At 38.6% G+C, this 18,089-nt stretch overlaps 1 protein-coding gene across 3 annotated transcripts in view; it reads right to left on the reverse strand.

Annotated features, from left to right (window-relative positions):
• LOC143407512 (aldehyde oxidase 4) overlaps positions 1–12,058 on the reverse strand; it is a 57,062-nt gene extending 45,004 nt beyond the window's left edge. Inside the window, exons 1-6 of one of the 3 annotated variants that reach the window (XM_076866813.2) lie at positions 12,005–12,058; positions 11,327–11,380; positions 8,413–8,416; positions 6,556–6,652; positions 3,929–4,037; positions 1,845–1,971 (exon numbers count right to left, since the gene is read on the reverse strand). In XM_076866813.2, coding sequence (XP_076722928.2) covers positions 1,845–1,971; positions 3,929–4,037; positions 6,556–6,652; positions 8,413–8,416; positions 11,327–11,380; positions 12,005–12,058 — 445 coding nt within the window. Of the gene's footprint in view, positions 1–1,844; positions 1,972–3,928; positions 4,038–6,555; positions 6,653–8,412; positions 8,417–11,304; positions 11,381–12,004 lie in introns of all 3 variants that reach the window. The other 2 variants (XM_076866815.2, XM_076866812.2) reach the window with 2 other exon arrangements.
• Between the last annotated feature and the right edge of the window lie 6,031 nt (positions 12,059–18,089).

Raw genomic sequence — 18,089 nt, forward strand, 5'->3', positions numbered from 1 at the left:
ACATTTAAATTTAACGTCTATTTAGTTGTATTCTGCATATTTTCATCATAAAACTCAGTTTCTGTCCAGGTCTGTTTATAGAAAAGAGCAAAGAACTTTCCTATAATACCTAGAAATTTACCTTAATAGCTTTCTTCTAAGAATTAGTGACCAGTCACCATGAAATTAGTGTTGTTATAGAAAACTGCATTTGTTCCATCAACAAATATATTAAAAAATGTTCAACATCTCTAGTAATAAGAGAAATGCAAATCAAAACTACTCTAAGATTTCATCTCACTCCAGTCCAAATAGCAGTTATCAAGAATATAAGCAACAATAACTGTTGGTGAGGATGTGGGGGGACAACTCGTACACTGCTGGTGGGACTGCAGATTGGTGCAACCAAAATGGAAAGCAGTATGGAGACTCCTTAGAAAACTTGGAATGGAACTACCATTTGATCCAGCTATTCCACTCCTCAGTTTATTCCCAAAGGACTTAAAAACAGCATATTACAGGGACACTGCCACATCATGATAGCTAAATTGTGGAGCCAACATAGATGCCCTTCAATAGATGAATGGATAAAGAAACTGTGGTACATACACACAATGGAAAATTACTCAGCATTAAAAGAGAATAAAATTATGGCATTTTCAAGTAAATGGATGGAGTTGGAAAATATCATGCTAAATGAAATAAGTCCATCTCAAAAAACCAGGGACTGAATGTTTTCTCTGATAAGTGGATGCTAATCCATATGGGGGGGGCATGGGATAAGTGGAGGAACTTTGGATGAGGTAAAAGGGAGGGGGAAAAGGGAGGGGTAAGAAAGACAGTGGAATGAGATGGACATCATTACCCTAGGTACATGTATGGTTGCACGAATGGTGTGACTCTACTTCACATACAACCAGAGAAGTGAAAAATTCTGCTCCATTTGTGTACAATGAATTGAAGAGCTTTTTCCTGTCATGTATAACTGATTAGAATGAATGAATGAATGAATGAATGAATGAATGAATGAATAAAGTAGATAAGTAATTGCCATGGTAGGAGGTTGGGAGGGAGAGAATGGGCGGGGGGTACTGATTACTAAGTGGTTGTGGCATTTCTTTTCTGGATGTTGAATATTTTCTAAAACTGATTGTGGGGATGATTATTCAACTCTGAACAGACTAAAAACACTGGATTGTACACTTTAATCGGTGAATTTTATGACAAGTGAATTTCTTCTCAATAAAATTTTAAAAAAAGAAGAACACTGCATTTGTCAACATAGCTTTTTCAGGTAGATAATTGTTTTTGTTCATTTAAATTTGATAGCTCTTTTGCCTCAGGAGATCGAATTGCTAAGTTTGTTTGATAACTAATTGTTTTTATGATCTCCTTGATTATCTTATTATAATGAACCAACTAGGGCATAAAGATACAAAGTATCTAAAAAGTCTTTCCTTTTTTGCAAAATTAATTTTAGTAAGTGATGTTAATGAACTATTCAGACAGATTAATTAAAAAGGAAACAGCACAATCTTGTTCTTCCAGCTTACCTGAATTTCTACATTTAGAAAAGATAGTGTTAGAAAGAGCCCATCTGTGTGCCTTTGCAGAGTGACAAATGGCTCCACCAAAAGAAAAGTATTAGTCAGGAATCCAGCAGCATTCCCATTCCTGGCATCATTGCTGCCAAACAAAGACAGCCCTTTCTAGAAATACTTCAGTCAGGACAGGTACTAAGGAAGCCAGGAGCCTGGAACCACGAAGCTGTGCCACTATTTCTCCCATGAGCCAGGGTCTCTGTGTCTAGCTTCCTGAGCACTTTTTACTCTGACTCCTGCCTACACAGGGACAAGATGACTCACCTCCAAGTGCTTCCATTATCTGCTCAGGTGTTGGCTCTGGGTGGTTCCTGAGCAGCGTGTAGATAGACATCACCATTCCTGGGCTGCAGAATCCACACTGTGTACCATGACACTTGGCAAGTCTTTCCTGGGAAGCAATGGTACACCCATCATTTATGCTTTAGACCTCTTGTTTCCCTATCTTTGTGCCCCAGTCAGCAACAGAAGTTGTAGATTCCACTTCCCAGAAATAACTGCAGGGTAAAAGATAACCCCTGGAAGGAAAGCACTTTATTTCTTAAAATCAGATGCATATTTTTGCCCTCAAGAAAAGCCTAGTAGCAAGTTAATTAAGACACTTGGCTATTTGGAGCCTGTGAAACAGGAAGTGTGGCTTAGAAGAACAATTAACGTGCTTTGGTGTCATTTTCATGTGAGTTTTGGTCCCTCTGGCACTTCCTTTGTTGTGTGAGTTCGGCTGATTTACTTGACTTCTTCATCTATAAAATGAAGATAATGATATCTATTTTACAGGATCATTATAAATAGTTGAATATGAGCAAATAATTTGCATCCTCTTCTCCAACTATATTTCAGAATTTTTGATGAATTTAAGGACATTATCTATATGAATGTTTTGAAAATTGTACAGTGTTGTTTAGTAGTGTTGTGCTATTCATGTACTTAATTTACACAATTTAACCATTTACGCTCAAATACAGCAGAACAACAGAAAAAGAGAAATGACAATTTACTTTGCTTCTTTCAAAGACCCTATGCCATGATGACATAAATGGGAGACAGGACCGTGCATCTGTCCTGTGCACCTCTCAATGGCTGCTCAATGGGCCAGCTTGAGTGTGATGCAAATGTTTTCAAATAAATATTTTTTCAAAGAATGCGCCTCTTGAAATGAAAGCCAAACACTTCATCTGTGGCTCAACTTAAAGGACAGACATTGTTCTAATGCTAGAAGACAATATGGTTGTGTTAGATTTATTGCTATGAGGCAATTTGTTTCAGATGTGGCATATAAATCCGGTTTGTAAATGTGCTTGTAAATGTTTAACAACTGGCTCTCTGGGGGAAAACAAGACCTGATTTATATCTTCTGCCAATTTTCATAGTCTAACTACTTCCACCTCTATAATCCATATTATTTTATAAATTAGGTAATTGTGAGCGTATATAGTTTGATTTATTAATAGGTATGTTTTAAGACTGGCTTGTGAAATTCCTGCACACTGACAATTCATGCTCACAAGTCAGTACAAGCCTGAACAAGCATTGCTGAACAAATCCTACCTTTGTACTATCAAGAACTTCAGAGAAAGAAATCCAACAAGTATAGCAGAAAGTGTTTGCATAATTAAGGTGATGAGCCAAGCATGGTACAAGATCTTAAATAGAACACAAAGCCATTAAGTTTATGGCTGAAAGACATGCATTATTAGCAAGTGTCCATCAAAGGTAATGAGCTGTCAGCCAAGCTTGGGAGTTCCAAGCACAGCCTTCCAAGAGAAGGAATCTCAGGGGAAGATACTCTTTTATAATTTCTTTTTTCTACATACTGCTTTTAAAACTCATCCCGGGCAGAAGTTCCTCTTCTAGTATATAAAACTAACATTGCCATATCTTTAGATAGTCCTCTGAATTTTAGTCAACACCTTGTTATTCTAGTTTTGTTTTATTGTGGTGTGGTGTACTGTTACTTGTCAGATGTTTGGAAAGCATTTGTGCAGTGTTCTTATATATGGTTGGGCTCCCTATTCGAGTTCAGTAAATCTGAAAAGTGAGGGGCAAACTAGTACTTTTATAAATCTCTGGTTTCTTCTTTCATTTTCTTCTCTTTTCAGATTGGACTTTTCTTTTGGTTTAGGGCAAAGATGGGGCTGAGAAAGTTTCTTGGGGTTAAGATCTATTACAATCAATGAAAGAATTTTTAAAAGATCCCTGAAAAGAGCACTGGCAAATGAAGCACTGAATGTCACAAAATAAGAATTTAAAAGCCCAAAGGATGTCAAAGTTGGTGACCAAATGGGAGGTCACTAGACTGGGTTGGGGATTCCCATACCATCAGCTGGTCCCAGTCATTGTGCTCTTACCTGCACGGGATGAATCCTGGTTTTGATGCTCCCTACACCTTCCACAGTGGTGACAGCAGCCCCGTACAGAGAGCAGATGGGCACCAGGCATGCTGTCACGGGATAATGGCTGCAAAGGAATGATGTAAAGAGAACATACTGGAATTGCAGGAGTGGGTGACATTTGGGGGATGACAATTCAGTCCAGGAAGAGTCACAATATTTTATTTCCCTGGGAACACAGAGCAGACTAGCTATAGGGACATGCACTCCTGGATATGTCAAGAAAGGACCTACATATAGCTGGTAGAATGCTAGAGAGGAAAGGAAAAGAAAGTAAAGGCTTTCAAGGACTTCTCAGAGACTTCCATTCTCCAGTTCTAGCTTATTTTTTTCTCATTCTAGGGAAAGGAATTCAGAAGTTAATATGTTGATTTCTGAGAACTACCATGGGAAAGTTTAGCCAAGTGATTCTCAACCATGAGAAGTATTACAAAATACAGATGCTCTTGGTGTATTAAATTAAATCAGATCAACTAGTGACGTTTAACACTCCTCAGATGACTTCAATGTGTGGCTGAGTTTGAAAGGCACTGTATCCTGCCCTTGTCTTGGCCACCTGTCCCACATTAGTGTCTATTTTAATGGCGTGGTAGGTGCGGTGAGTACTGGAGTCTCATCTCATTGGTTGAGAATGGGATCCAGACATCATTAGCTAAATTTAGCTTGTTGAGTCCCACTCAGGCTAAGTCCCATCATCTTTTCAGGTGTGGGAAGTGTTCCTTTCTCAGGGAATGATTCTTCTACCCAGGCTGAGGGTATGACTGTCATTCTTCTGAACAAAAAACCAAGTTCCGCTCTTGGTTCCACCCTCCCTGAGAATCATCTAAGCTGTGTGGAAGTCACTCAGCTGACCAGTGAGGGACCCGGGAAGAGAGCTTCGTGTACAGAGCTGGGGCAGACCCCAGGCACATTGGGCAACAGATCCATTTTTGGTTTTTATGTTCTCCAGTTCCTTCGCTCCTAAGATTTGCTTCCTCTTAGTCTTCTCTTCCTATCCCATTTCTCTCTGTGACACTCCCAGTGTTCACTGCTCTCCTCAGTCTTATCCTGGAACCTCATCTAGGGAATAGAGGCATGAGCTCTCTTCACCCGCTGGCTGAGACTGCTCCTCTGATCTGCATCATTTTCACCTTCATTCAAGGATCGGTAGGTGAGAAACCACCAATCCTCCTCCTCCCCTGTGCTCTGGATCTCTTGACCTCTCATGGACTTTCCCTGTCCTCCATTGTTTTACTCTCCACTTCCTTTCTAGGGTCTCATTTCCCTAAATTCTTTTGCATTGAGAAATAAAATCAAGTGTTGGCCGTGATAAAACAAAAAACAAAACACTCAAACTCACATCTCTCTCTAGCATTGACCCATCTTTTTTCCCTTTCTTGCTCAAGTTTCTTCAAAATCTCTCCACAATTCCTTGCTTTCCAATCATGCCTGTGGCAACTGGATTTTACCTTCCGGCTCTATCCTTCTGCCAACCTTGCCCTGGCAGCAATCTAGTGTTCCCGGGTTAGAGTTAGGGTTAGGGTTTGAGGTTAAGGTTAGGGTTTCACAATAGTGATCACCGCTATCTTCTTGGAACCTTCTCCATTTGATAGTCTTCCTTCAACTTTGGAGACTCTTTTGGTCTCCTGTGTGGGGGCTTCTTTCTTTGCCTAGTTTCCTTTCGATTGTCCTACAGTTCACACTTCTACTCTCTCCTGTAGTTCCCACTGCCTTTTACATGATGTGGGATGAAAACATGCCTTTGCTACTCACTGACCCATGAAACCTTGAGAAAGTTATTTGCCTCAGTTTCCTGTTTTCAAAATGTGAGTGAATTTAATGTCTATCTCAAAGTTGTTTGGGGAACTTAATATGATCCTATATGTAAGCTACTCTGAATAGTGCCTGTATGCAATAAGCACTTGATAACTGTTATTTTTATCAGCATTGTTATTGTTAGTATTGATGATATAACATTAAGTTATAAGCTCTAAATGAGAACTCTTCTTTAAATAACAATTTAGAGTTCTGCTGGACAGTCCCTCTGAAGTGTCCCATAATTACCCTAAATGCAATGTGTCTTTAGCTAAATTTACCCCTTTCCAAGTTTTCTAATTTGTAAATGCCCCCTGCCAAGTTTCCTAAGGCAAAAACTTGGCAATCATGCTAGACAACTCTTCACCTCTACATTCAATCAGAGCACAGATTTCATTTCTAGGTCAAGGTAATGTTGGTTCAATTGCATGGCATGATTTGAGGAGTCGTTCAGCACTTCCTAGCAAACAACTCTTCTCATTGAGTTGACCTACATCTTCCAGCAAGACTATCACTTCTTTCCATTAACCATTTTTGCCTGATACACACTCTGAAATTTCCTATTCAAAAACAAAGAAAGAGTTTTTGCAGCAATAGAGAGCAGAGTCCTGAGCGACTGGCACATGGGCCAATACATTCTGCCAGAAAGAACATCTGTGGGAAAGATCTGGAGGCAACATGACTATGCTAGATTCCTGGAAGGAGATGGGAGGGGCTCATGGCACAGCGAAAGTGAGAGGCTCCACACCCTGCCAGAGGCCAGAGCTGAACCAGGCCAACACAAAGGATACTGGATCTTCTTGGTCTTGGGGTTGTATCTGGACACCATCACCGTGCAGGCGCCACAGCCTCCTCCCCCACAGCCATATTTTGTGCCTGTGAGACGGACTGGGGGAAGGGAGTTAAGGAAAAGGGGGTCCCTGGCTGCTTTGGTTTTCACATTTCTCTCCTTTGGAGACTGATAACAAGCAACATGTTTCCATGACTCTTGTAACAAATTGGCCAGTTTCCTGGTTATGTATGATCTTTTTGCTTATAAATGAACTCATTGACGAAAGGTGAGACCTTATCTTCACCTTGGGTCCAGATGAATTTCCAGATATAAAAATTTTCAGATTTTCTCAGTGGGCCTAGAGAAGCCCCTTGTGACCAAACATGGATACTTCTACAGTTACCCATATGGATATTCACACAAGTAGGATACCCGAAGATTGCTTGAGCCTCACATTTGTTGGGTCAGAGTTTGCATCTAAATGAGTTGTGAAAAAGTCCACAGTAAAACGTCCAGAACTGGACAATGGATTCAGAACCCATGTAGTGTTATTGCTACAGAGTGATGGAAGGAGTTTGTGTGCAGAACTTAGAAAAATCCACCCCCAACCCCGTGAGGTTTAACTTTCTCAGGTACAGCAATGTAATGCTTTTACTTTCTTATGGGATTAGTTGAGTCAATAATATCAACCATCACTGTATATCTTCTTCCTATAAGACATCTGCATATTTTCACAAATAATATATGCAAATCCCCTACTTTAGGTTCTAGTGGAATTGCATCCAAGAATCTATTGGAATTTGCTTGGGACATTTTCTGGATGAAGTTTAAAAAGGATTTCATGGTGAAATTTATAATTGGCTTGGGTGGAGGCTAAGGCTCATTTTCATCTTGGAAATTGCTGCCCAGGAGAGGTAATGCAGGGTCAGGATAACCCTAGTGGTGGAGTAAGGGGAAGTTCTTTGCAGCAGCCCAGACAGGCTGCACACTTTCTGCTTTGTTCTTTAGTCCCCATCTGAGCCAGCTAAGCCATCTCAGGGTTGCCAAGCCAGGCTTTCCACTTCCAGGCAGAAGGCTGAAAGTGAGTAGCTCACATCTTAGTTGAAGTGCTCCATTGAATGGGGCATGAAAGGCAAGGAAACCCTCTGTTTCTGCTTTTGGAAATTCCTGAAATTTCCAAATAAAGAATCAAGTGCTATCTGGCTCATAGACAAGGATCACTTTTCACTTCCTCAGAACTTAAAAACAGTTTGTGACATGCATTTTAAAGTTGCCCTGAGTGGAAAGTGAAAAATTGATTCCATCAGCAGTTTTGTCCTCTGGATGCCCAGTAGCTGGTTTGACGGCCCCTCCCTCCACCCTCGCTAGGAGTACCTGACAGTTCCTTCCATATTCTTGTAGAGTCATCTCAACACTCATCATCAGGTAGGGTTGCCAGACAGAGCACAGAACCTTCAGTTAAGTTTAACTTTTAGATAAACCATGGGAATATTTAGCATGTCCTACGCACTCAGATTCAAATTTAACTGGGTGTGCTATATTTTTTATATGCCTAACACAGCAACTTCAGTCAAACTGACTTAGGTCAATTGTTGTTTGTTCCTTTACATCGAAGAGCTTTTTTGGTGCCCCATTCATAGCCCAACAATATATCCCAAAGTTACCCCAACACTAAGTGGGCAGGTGGCGTGCACAGGGATTGTGACTGAAATGCAAAAGAACCAAAGTAATGCCATTTTGTTCTGACCTAACTCCATTAAATGCTTGCTTAAAATGTTTTCTTTGCAGCCTCCTGACAGCTGTATCTATGTTGACAGTACAGTAGGACTACGGCCCTGATGTATAACAAAATGACTCTAAAATGTATAATCAAAACAATTCTCTCATATGATCAAAATTATCTGTCTCAACAGGGTCTTTCTGACCTACTTGTGCCTCAGTTGTTCTTATGATTTTTGTCTTTGTAAACTCTGTACTTCCAAAATTCAGGTGCTGGGAGTTCTTTGGGGCGTTAGCCTGCTCCCAGCTGCTTGCCTGGCATGCTCATTAAAGAACATTTTATTCTCTTTCAATTTGGCTTAGTATGTTTGGTGGTCTGTAACTCTCATGCACTCTGTGACAATGACATCATCCAGGCCTGGTCCTTTGCTTCAAGGACCTCATTCCTTATTTCTCCTTCATTTGCCATCATAGCCTCCCACTCCCACCTCCAGGTCTTTGCAGCCATCAGGACTCCCTTCTGTTCCTTGCAAGCACTCTATTCTCTGGCCACTGACTGGAATGCCCTTGGTTCCAAGTTCTATTTGCCTTGAAACTGCCTGGTCCTTTTCTTCCCTCCCCAAGCCCAGGGTGAGTGCCCCTCCCTATGCGCCATGACATGGGGCTCACCCCACTTCCTCTGTGCAGCCCACAGTTTTTTAGCTTACTTTAGAATACCCGGCGCTTGATAAAATCAGCTGAATAAAATTAAGAAGTGTTTTCAGAACTGCAAGCAATATCAGGACTCTGGTGAGGGGTGGGTGAAGGACAAATGTTTGGCGGTGCTTCTAGGACCCCTCTCCCCCGAAGTCATCAGTTTGATTCTAGAGTCAGGATTTCATGGGAGATTAAACAACTCTTATGTGCTGCACCCTTCTTGCCCCAAGTAGCTGTGAGCCATTCAGTCTGGGGTGCATCATCTTGTTCTGCAGGTTGCTTAAAACCAGGCTGGAAGGTGCTGAACGAGCAGGGATACAGGATCCGCTGGCAGGTCTGGGTGGGGCGGTGGGGGTTTTGAGGTGTGTCAATAGGAAGTTGTGGACCTCTGAAAGATCCTCTGACCTTGGGCAGGGAAGGAATGGGACAGTGGAAGAGAGGTGCAGATGCCTCCAAAGTTTGCTCTTTGTGTGACTATGTTCTACTCTGGGGATGACTCCTAAGCTAAGGCCTGAGACACTAGTATATTAGGGTTTTATGGGATCCTAAAGTTTTTGCAATATGGATGACATGATTTAAAGGAAAAGTTATACACACACACACACACACACACACACACACTCCCAGATGTAGGTACAGAGTTTTGGAAGGACTACAGGAGTCCTGTGAAAGAGAAGTAGGATGATACTGGCAGAAGAGTCTGTGGTTATTCACAAATATTCATTTCTAGAGTAGCCATTCATCATAACAACCCACTTGAGGAACAAGTAAGTTTTATAACACCCCTGACCCCATTACAGAACTGTACAGAACTGTTCACTCTAATTGTAAAGTTAGGATCTGGTGGTACCAGGCAATTCTTACTTGCCCAGAACTGCTTATTTATATTAGGCACCATCAAGGAATGAACAGAAGCAGGTGCTGAGGAAAAGCAGGTGGGGGCGCTGGAGGTGATTTTTCCTAGGGCTAGTTCTGGCAATGTTTGCTTGGAAATTTGTGAATTTTCAGTTTTCTCCTAATATAGATATATTTCCTCATTTTAAGATGCCAGAGAAAGCAGGGGGAAGTGTGATTGGTACTTAGAAATAATATAAAAAGGGAGTGATAGGTCCTGCTGATTTCTAGTATGATTTTGAAGGGGGATAGATGGGAAATGGCAGGAGTGGAGAGGGAGGATTTGGCCCACCTGGAATATAAGTGGAATAATGACCTTAGGAGGCAGTACTGGGCAGAGTGGTAAAAGATGGGGTAGGAAATCAGACAACAAGGTACTAAGTAGAGAAAGATGGAGTGTGAGAGAAAACAAGGGTGAGATACAATCTATTTTTTAGCTAAGTGTCATGGTGAGAACAGGGAGTACTGAAATAGTTTCAGATATGTATGTTGGGGGCAAAAAAGACAGATAAAGAGGATAATATCGACTTGTTCATCATTGGCTAGAGCCTAACACAGTTCCTAGAGCTTTGTATGTGCTCAATGAGTATATATTTTTAAATTATTATTTTAAATAATTATAGTTGCACAGGAAGTTTGCAAAGTAGTACTGATAGCCCTGTACATTCATTACCCAGCTTCCCCCAATTGACCCAACTGATGATACTCACATAGTTATAGTACAAATCAGCACCAGCAATTTGACATTGGCACAGTGTTGGTAACTAGAGTGCAGAACTTATCCTGAGCTCACCTCTTATACACACACTCAGGTACATGCATGCATAGTTCTATGCAATTTGGGCTCATATATAAATTTGTATAACCATGGCTACAACTGGTCCTAAGTACCAGCCCTTTATAGTTGCACCCAAATCCAAGGAATTCTCCTTGAATACTGAAGGTCTACTGAAGATCTCAGAGGAGTGTGGAGTTAAGAGCAGAGATGGAAAGCTTGAAGGGCATTAACTATACTTTGGGATTTTGAAATACATTAATAATACTTGTTTTCTCTGATAAGAATGACCCAAGGGTATAGGACCAGTCACTAATATTTCTTGTGGAACACTCTTGCCTGTGACATGCACCTATGAATATTTAGCTGGCCAGAAATTTGGCTAGACACATTTTCATCAATAATATTCCTAAATATGAAACAAGCATCAGATTGACCACTGTGCTCCAAAGTCATAAGTTATTTCCCAAGTGAGCACAGTCATGGTTCTCTGGATACTTCTTTTGGTTTTGCTCAGGTTAAAAAAAAATGCATCAAACAAAGCACAAATTGATAGATTCATTCTCTGAACTCCGACTAGACTCTGCCAATGGAACATAAGGTCATTATCTAGAACAAATTCAGGTGACTTTCTTGATAGTTCTTACCATGTTCACATCTTACTACCCAATTCAGATGGATTACAGCAAAACACAAGGATATGAACTTTCCTCACGTAAAACAGCAGATTGACTTCAGGATCAGCATTCTTCTCTATTACCTACATTGTGAAATGGGAGAAAGGAGATTAGGAAGATAATATCGACATGTTATGGCAATTCTAGCCATTGCTCTGAGGGCACATTTTTGATGTGGATGACTTTTGAAGAGAAACATAACAAAGAAATCCTTTACTACTCGGAACCAGAATTTTGAAAATATACTGCATTTTCTGATGCCTGAATTTTCCAATATACCTGATGATTAGTTGACCCCAACTTACCTGAAAAGGGCTCAGATGGGGAACGGATACACAGATTCCAAAATTGACTCAAATAACTCATGGCCACAGAAAGTCATTAAACTGGTTAGGCAGAGAAGATTTCCTAAAACCAGGGCTATTGTTTCCCTACTTCTGCCACTAGTTCTCTGTGTTTCCCAGTGAAACAGAGAGGCTAAGGTGTGAGGAAAGGCAGAGGAAAAACGAAAAGCAAGTAGAAGCCCCATGTTTTAAAAATTGGGCACCATTTCAACTACTGACCCAAGTTTATACTACTACATATGACTTCAAACAGAAGAAGACAGAAGTTAAGGAAATATTAAATGAATGGCATCACAGACCGGGTAAAAGCTTGATTTTATCCCTGGTTTATGAAAATTCATGTTAATCATGTCATGAACTTACCTTTCTTCCATTCACAAAAAAGATCAGCTCATCAGAATTGGAAAGGGAAGGCATTATACCAAAAAATAAAAAAATTGCTTCTACCAGGATAAAGAACGTCTTTTTTTTTTATTATTCCTTTTTTTTTTTTTTTTTTTTTAAGCAGATATGTTAGAGCAGGATCCCAGATACCTATAGGCCTTGGGGAAGCTCAAGTGGGCAGCGCAGACTGACACAGGGTGATTTATAGTCTTGCTGGCAGTCCAGATGCACCAACCAGAGCTCTCACCTGCCTGCCCACATGCACTTCCAGCAGCTCTTGGCTGTTCTCCGTTCCCTTCAGGGCTATGAGTGAGTCAGCTCACTGCCTTTGCGTGTCTAAGACTCTTTTCCCCTGTGAAATGGATTTGAAATTAGGGACTGATAAATAAAAAGTGAGTTTTTAACAGGATATTATTTGTTTAAAAATGAAATAAGCTATAAGTCAATATAACACTATCAACATTAATGAGATTTTAATGTTTTTTTTTTTTCTGGAATGAAAGAGCAAAGGGAGATTCCACTGTGCATACAATGAAAGACCTCATAAAAATTTGTTTTTAACACTTGATTATAACAACCCACAAGAACATTCTCTCTCCTTAACAATTTTGGCACTCCCTTTTAAAAATTTAATTGTTCAAGACATCAAGTTATTTTAAACCATTGACCTGTGCGTAGATTGGTCATGGGTTGGAGGCTGTTCTTAGGGCTCTTTTCATCCCACAAGAGCTCAGAGAAAACTAAAGTACAGAGACTTTAAGCAACTTGCCTAACACTACACAGCTCATGAGCGGCAGGATTACTCTGGAGTCTGTATCTTTAACCTCCTTCCAGTGTTGCAGATGGAAGCCTGACAGGAAATGAGGCCAGGAGTAGTTAGAGACCATATTATACCAGGAGGCTGTGGAAGTAGGGTGGGGGTTTTGCAGAGGCTTCTAAATAGGATGGGAAGTCCCCAGAGGGTATTGAGCTGAGGGTGATAGGATTGGATTCAAGTTTTAAGAAGACTGCTTTGGCTGTCGGGTGGGGAATAAAGGGTGGGGCAAGTGTGAGACAGATATAAAGTTGTGACTGTGGAGGAATTAAGGGATGAGAAGGCATGGACTAGGGGGAGGGTGGGGGGAGGCAGGAAGGGGCCAGACTGCTGGTAGATTGCCTGTGGTATGGTAGGAGAGTCAAGCAGCTGGATTTTCTCTGAGGAGTCTCTCTGGTACTTATTTCTTCCATTGCTCTGTCCTTTTCTCCCTGCCCTGCATCTTTCTGGTTTCCAGACACTGCCTGGCACAGGGAGAGCTATCAATAATCCAATCTGCTGCCAGGGAATCTGCTGCCAGGCCATTGAGCAAGACTAGACTCTCCTTCGTCCAGGCACAGGTCCTTTTACTTCCTCTTTTCATTTGTTTTCATTATTTTATTTTACTCTTTAATGTCATGTCACATTCATCATAGGAATATATATATTCCTATGCCCTTTATATATATATTTTTCCCAGTTCATTTCTTATATCATCTTCTCCTTATTTTCCCCTTTAAACAAATCATGTATGATCACAATGAAATTGCACTGGAAATTAATGATAAAAAGATAAACAAAGGATATACTACCATGGGTAAGTTTTAAAATAAGATTTCTAATTCATTAGGCTCAAGAAAGGAATAAAAAGAGAAAATATAAAATATAGAAAATAAAAGACAGTACTATATATATATCAAAGAAATCTATGAGATGCAAACTAAAACTATATTTGGGGTGAAATTTCATAGCTCTAAATGTTTTGACTAAACTAGAATGATTTAAAATAAAAGCCCCCCAAAAAGGTAGTAGGAGAAAAATAAATCAAGGAAAATTAGAATATGTACAAAACAAAGTCAAAAGTAGAAAAAAATTAAGAAAATGGGGAAAAGAGTAGTATTGAAAAACAAAATAAAAATTTCTTTGAAAGTCTAATAATAAAAATAACAAATGTGATTAAGCAAAAATAAAATGCAAATAAAATTAGAATAAGAACTAAAATGTAACTATAACGTTCTACTTTATGCCTATAAAAATAATTTCACATATACTACCAACTTTGTAATAGGATAAATGTGCTTCAACAGAAAAAAAAATAATTGAATGTCATATATAGGTACCATGGGAAGCAAGTTTGCCCCTAAAGTAATGAGGACTTCCTCATAATATGTCTCAGAGGGCTCTGGCTCTGGAGGCATCTTTCCTAAGGGCATCCCTCATCTCCCTGTCCAGACATCTTCCTTTGACCTATCCACTTTGGACTTTTTCCAGTCCTCTCTGTCAGTGTCATTGGTCTCCTTTCAGTCTTAATATTTTTTTTCCATCATCAAATCCAGGGATTCTTCTATTGAAAGCTCTTGACCACTTGGCAGTCAGTTTAGGAAGGTTAATTTCTAGGTGGTTTACATTATGTGCATATGTTAATGAAATATAAAACACAGTTTCTTCCTTCAAGAAACTGATAAGTGTGTTTGATGATTCAATAAAAAAATGCAAAGCAAGATTAAATGCACAGACACAAAGCTGAAGTGCTACTGTGAGGCTTCAAGGGAGCAGAGGATGTGGAAATGGAAACTGGAAAGTGACATGCAAATATTGGCTATTATTATGTACTATTTTTATTGCTGTAGTTCCAACAGAATGTGCTGAGAACCTGGATGGTATAAAAATTACCTCCCTGATTTCCTATTCCTTCTTAGCTTAACATCCTTTATTCTCACTTGTCACACAAGTTGTTCCTACACTGAAATGTCAGGGATGAGAGGGAGAGACACCCCAAAAGGGAAAGGTGAGAGGGAACAAGTGGGAATCCAAAAAGGATGTATTGAAGTGAGTGGACTTGTGCTGCCATGTGCAAAAGCAGCTTGTTGACATTCATGGCCCCTAAAAAGTTTATATATTTATCAATTGGACAAAAGAAGTCTCTATTGTGCATCATTCAGTATTTAAACATTTATATTAGAATACTCCAGACCAGATAAGTAGGTTTTGAACACTGAAAATATTGAGTGTTTATGTCTTTAGAACCTAGTCGGTAGACATATTGAGTACAGTTACTTGGCCATTTTTACCTGGGCAGATTTATTTGGGTCATTAAAGACAATCCTCATTTTGAATATTGTCATAGAGGAAAAAAATTCAATGAAGAGGAAGAGGCTAAACATTGCTTTGTTGGCATTACAGTGGCAAATCTTTCCATACTGAAGAAAACTAAGTTTTAGGAATAACATCTTAAATAAGTCACTTCACAAACTACAAGCAAAGAACCGCAAAATCATTTCTGTTTTCCCAGTTTTCCTCAGAATAGGGACATGATGGTGTAGGTATTCATTTTGTCTATAAAGTCAACACTGCACACAAATTGAAAGGTGCTATATTGATTGATTTAGACACCATATTTTTGTTGATGCTTCAGAAGCATCACTGCTTATGTGTACAATTTTGGATTATAAAACATTTTGTAAATATGCAAATTTAAGATTTGCCTCTAACTTGCTATATATTTTAGAAAAGATTTCATAGAGTCACTTCCTGAGCCTTTAAATCCATCAGAAAATTAATTTCTGTTCTTGAACCCGAAACATTAGGGAATGGGGATGGTCCAGGGTTTGCTGCAATTAGAATCAGTCTGTGAAACCTAAAAGAAAACTTCAGAAAAAGATTAAGAAAAAAGTTTAAAAATATTTTAAACTATGCAAATAATTAGGAACAAAATAGTTTATTTTTTAATAAGATATTTAAACTATTCTTCAATGATTATTTCACTTGTATAAATGATTTCTCTTTCTAAACAGGAATTATTCATTTTTGGATAAATAAAAAAGAATTTCTAATTCTTTAACAAACTAAATTTCCACAACAGTCTGGGAAAAAAATTAAATATGTAATAAAAAAAGAAAAGCTAAATACACCAAGTAAAATAGAATTTATATTTAGACTGTCAAAATTTTCTTTTAACAATCTTTCATTTAATAAATTGAAAAGAAACAAGATTTTTTTAAAAAAATTTTAAATCATGTTCAAATCATGAAAAATATTCTGATTTGAAAATGTCTCTTGATGTTTAATCTTCCATTTTAGATCTTCTGTTTTCTGTGTGGTCTTATTAGCATGCATAAACTGCAACCAGCTCAGAAGTAAAAGTTCTTGAGCATAAGTGGGAAGTGAACTTTAATCAAAATTGAAACAAAGAATGGTTGGAGGGGAAGTAAGGGGACATGGGGTAATTAATGATGATGAAATGTGATGATCATTACAATCCAAAGTACATGTATGAAGACATAAAAAAATTGAAACAAATAAATAATTAGGGGCATAAAATAATCTTCCGGTGCATCATATTTATGCATAATGATTATTCAAAAATTTGTAGAGTCTGTTTAAAAATGGTATATAAAACAACAAGGAAATAACTCATAAAAATCAATGTGAGGTTTTTTTTTTTAAGTTCAAATTGAGTTTTTGCTGCTAAGGAAAGCTAAAACAAAGTTAAATTATCATAAAGTCATAATAAGTTTAAAATGAGTCTTTTTTTAGTTTCGAAGAACCAAAAGGTATGTTATCATTGAAAATAGGCACCCATTGGCATATGGAAACTGGAAAAAATTAAATATGTAATAAAAAAAGAAAAGCTAAATATACCAAGTAAAATAGAATTTATATTTAGACCATCAAAATTTTCTTTTAACAATCTTTCATTTAATAAGAGAAAATTTAAAGATGGATAATTTTATTTCACTAATATTCAGGAGGGTAAAAATTTATCTAAGAAGTAAATTCATATTTATTGCATAAAATAGAATTTCCCATTTTTTCTCAGTATGTAGTCAGTTCTGACAAACCAAAAAGCATGACACATTCATAGCATAATTAGTTTAAAAGACATTTTCTTTCTTTAAATGTTTTTCTTACACAGGTAAAGAAACATGAGAAGAATCATTCAGAGGGTGTTTCGCATTACTAGTCATCTCAGTTTAGTTGATTCAGTTGTGGGGGGAGTCATTTAATTTAAAGCAAGCATAATAAGTTTGCAAAATTCCAGTAATGAAATACTGTCTTCTGTATTTTATGGCTGAGAATCACTGGTAGTTTTCCTTTCTGGTGATACATACAAGCAGTTACACACAAAGATCACAATTTTGCTATCCAAAGCCAACATTGCTTATAACACAGCTTGCTTTTGATACTTTTTGGAGTGAGGATTTGATTTCTAATTTTCTAAATTCATTTTCGGCTGCTAGGGAAAGAGGGTGAATATAATCCGAACACCAATTATTCTATGTGGCAAGCATACAGGTGAGTCACTGGGCTCATTCAGTTTCTTGGCGCTAGAAAAAGAATTCTAACAATGTGTCAAATTAACTCCATCCACATTGGCAGCACTCATCCCCCTGAGCAGCTCGGCTCCTCATGCCATATACTCTTTAAGTTCTTTATTGGTTTCCTAGATCCACCCTGTTGCTTTGTTCTATCTAGAGCAGTACTTTAAAACACAGGACACTCTTGTGCAGTAATGAAATACTGCACCCAATATTCTCAGAGAGGCTAGGCTGCTGGTGATATAGTCTTCAATTGAACCCTGGCACATTTTTGTCTCTGCTTTAGTTTCAAGGGCAAACATAACATATTGTTCCCACACTTGAGAAACCAGGTGTTTGCTTCGGTGAAACTCTTACCTGCATACAGCAGGCACTAAAGGAGGATATATCCATTTCTTAAAAATCACAATATATATCCCTTTGTACTTGCATCATGTCAAGACAGATGACTTGTATAATGAGATTTACTGAGGTTTTGGAAAAAGTTTGACAGGTCGGTGAAACCCATCAAGTTCTTTGAAGCCATTTTTTTAAAGGGCACTTTCCAGAATGGATTCCTTAACTTTCCATCTTTCTTTACCAGTTTTCCACTGGAGCAACTGGAGAAAACAGCCAGAATGACCTGAACATATTTTGTTTAAATTCTTCTGTTTGTCCCGAGAGCCTAAGAACAAACGCCATCACTTTCGCCTTGCAAGGATCCCCTGCAGGGAGAAATTCAAGCTGCTGATCT

The sequence above is a fragment of the Callospermophilus lateralis genome, chromosome 9 (genome assembly GCF_048772815.1).
Source record: "Callospermophilus lateralis isolate mCalLat2 chromosome 9, mCalLat2.hap1, whole genome shotgun sequence".
NCBI classification, from domain to species: domain Eukaryota; kingdom Metazoa; phylum Chordata; class Mammalia; order Rodentia; family Sciuridae; genus Callospermophilus; species Callospermophilus lateralis.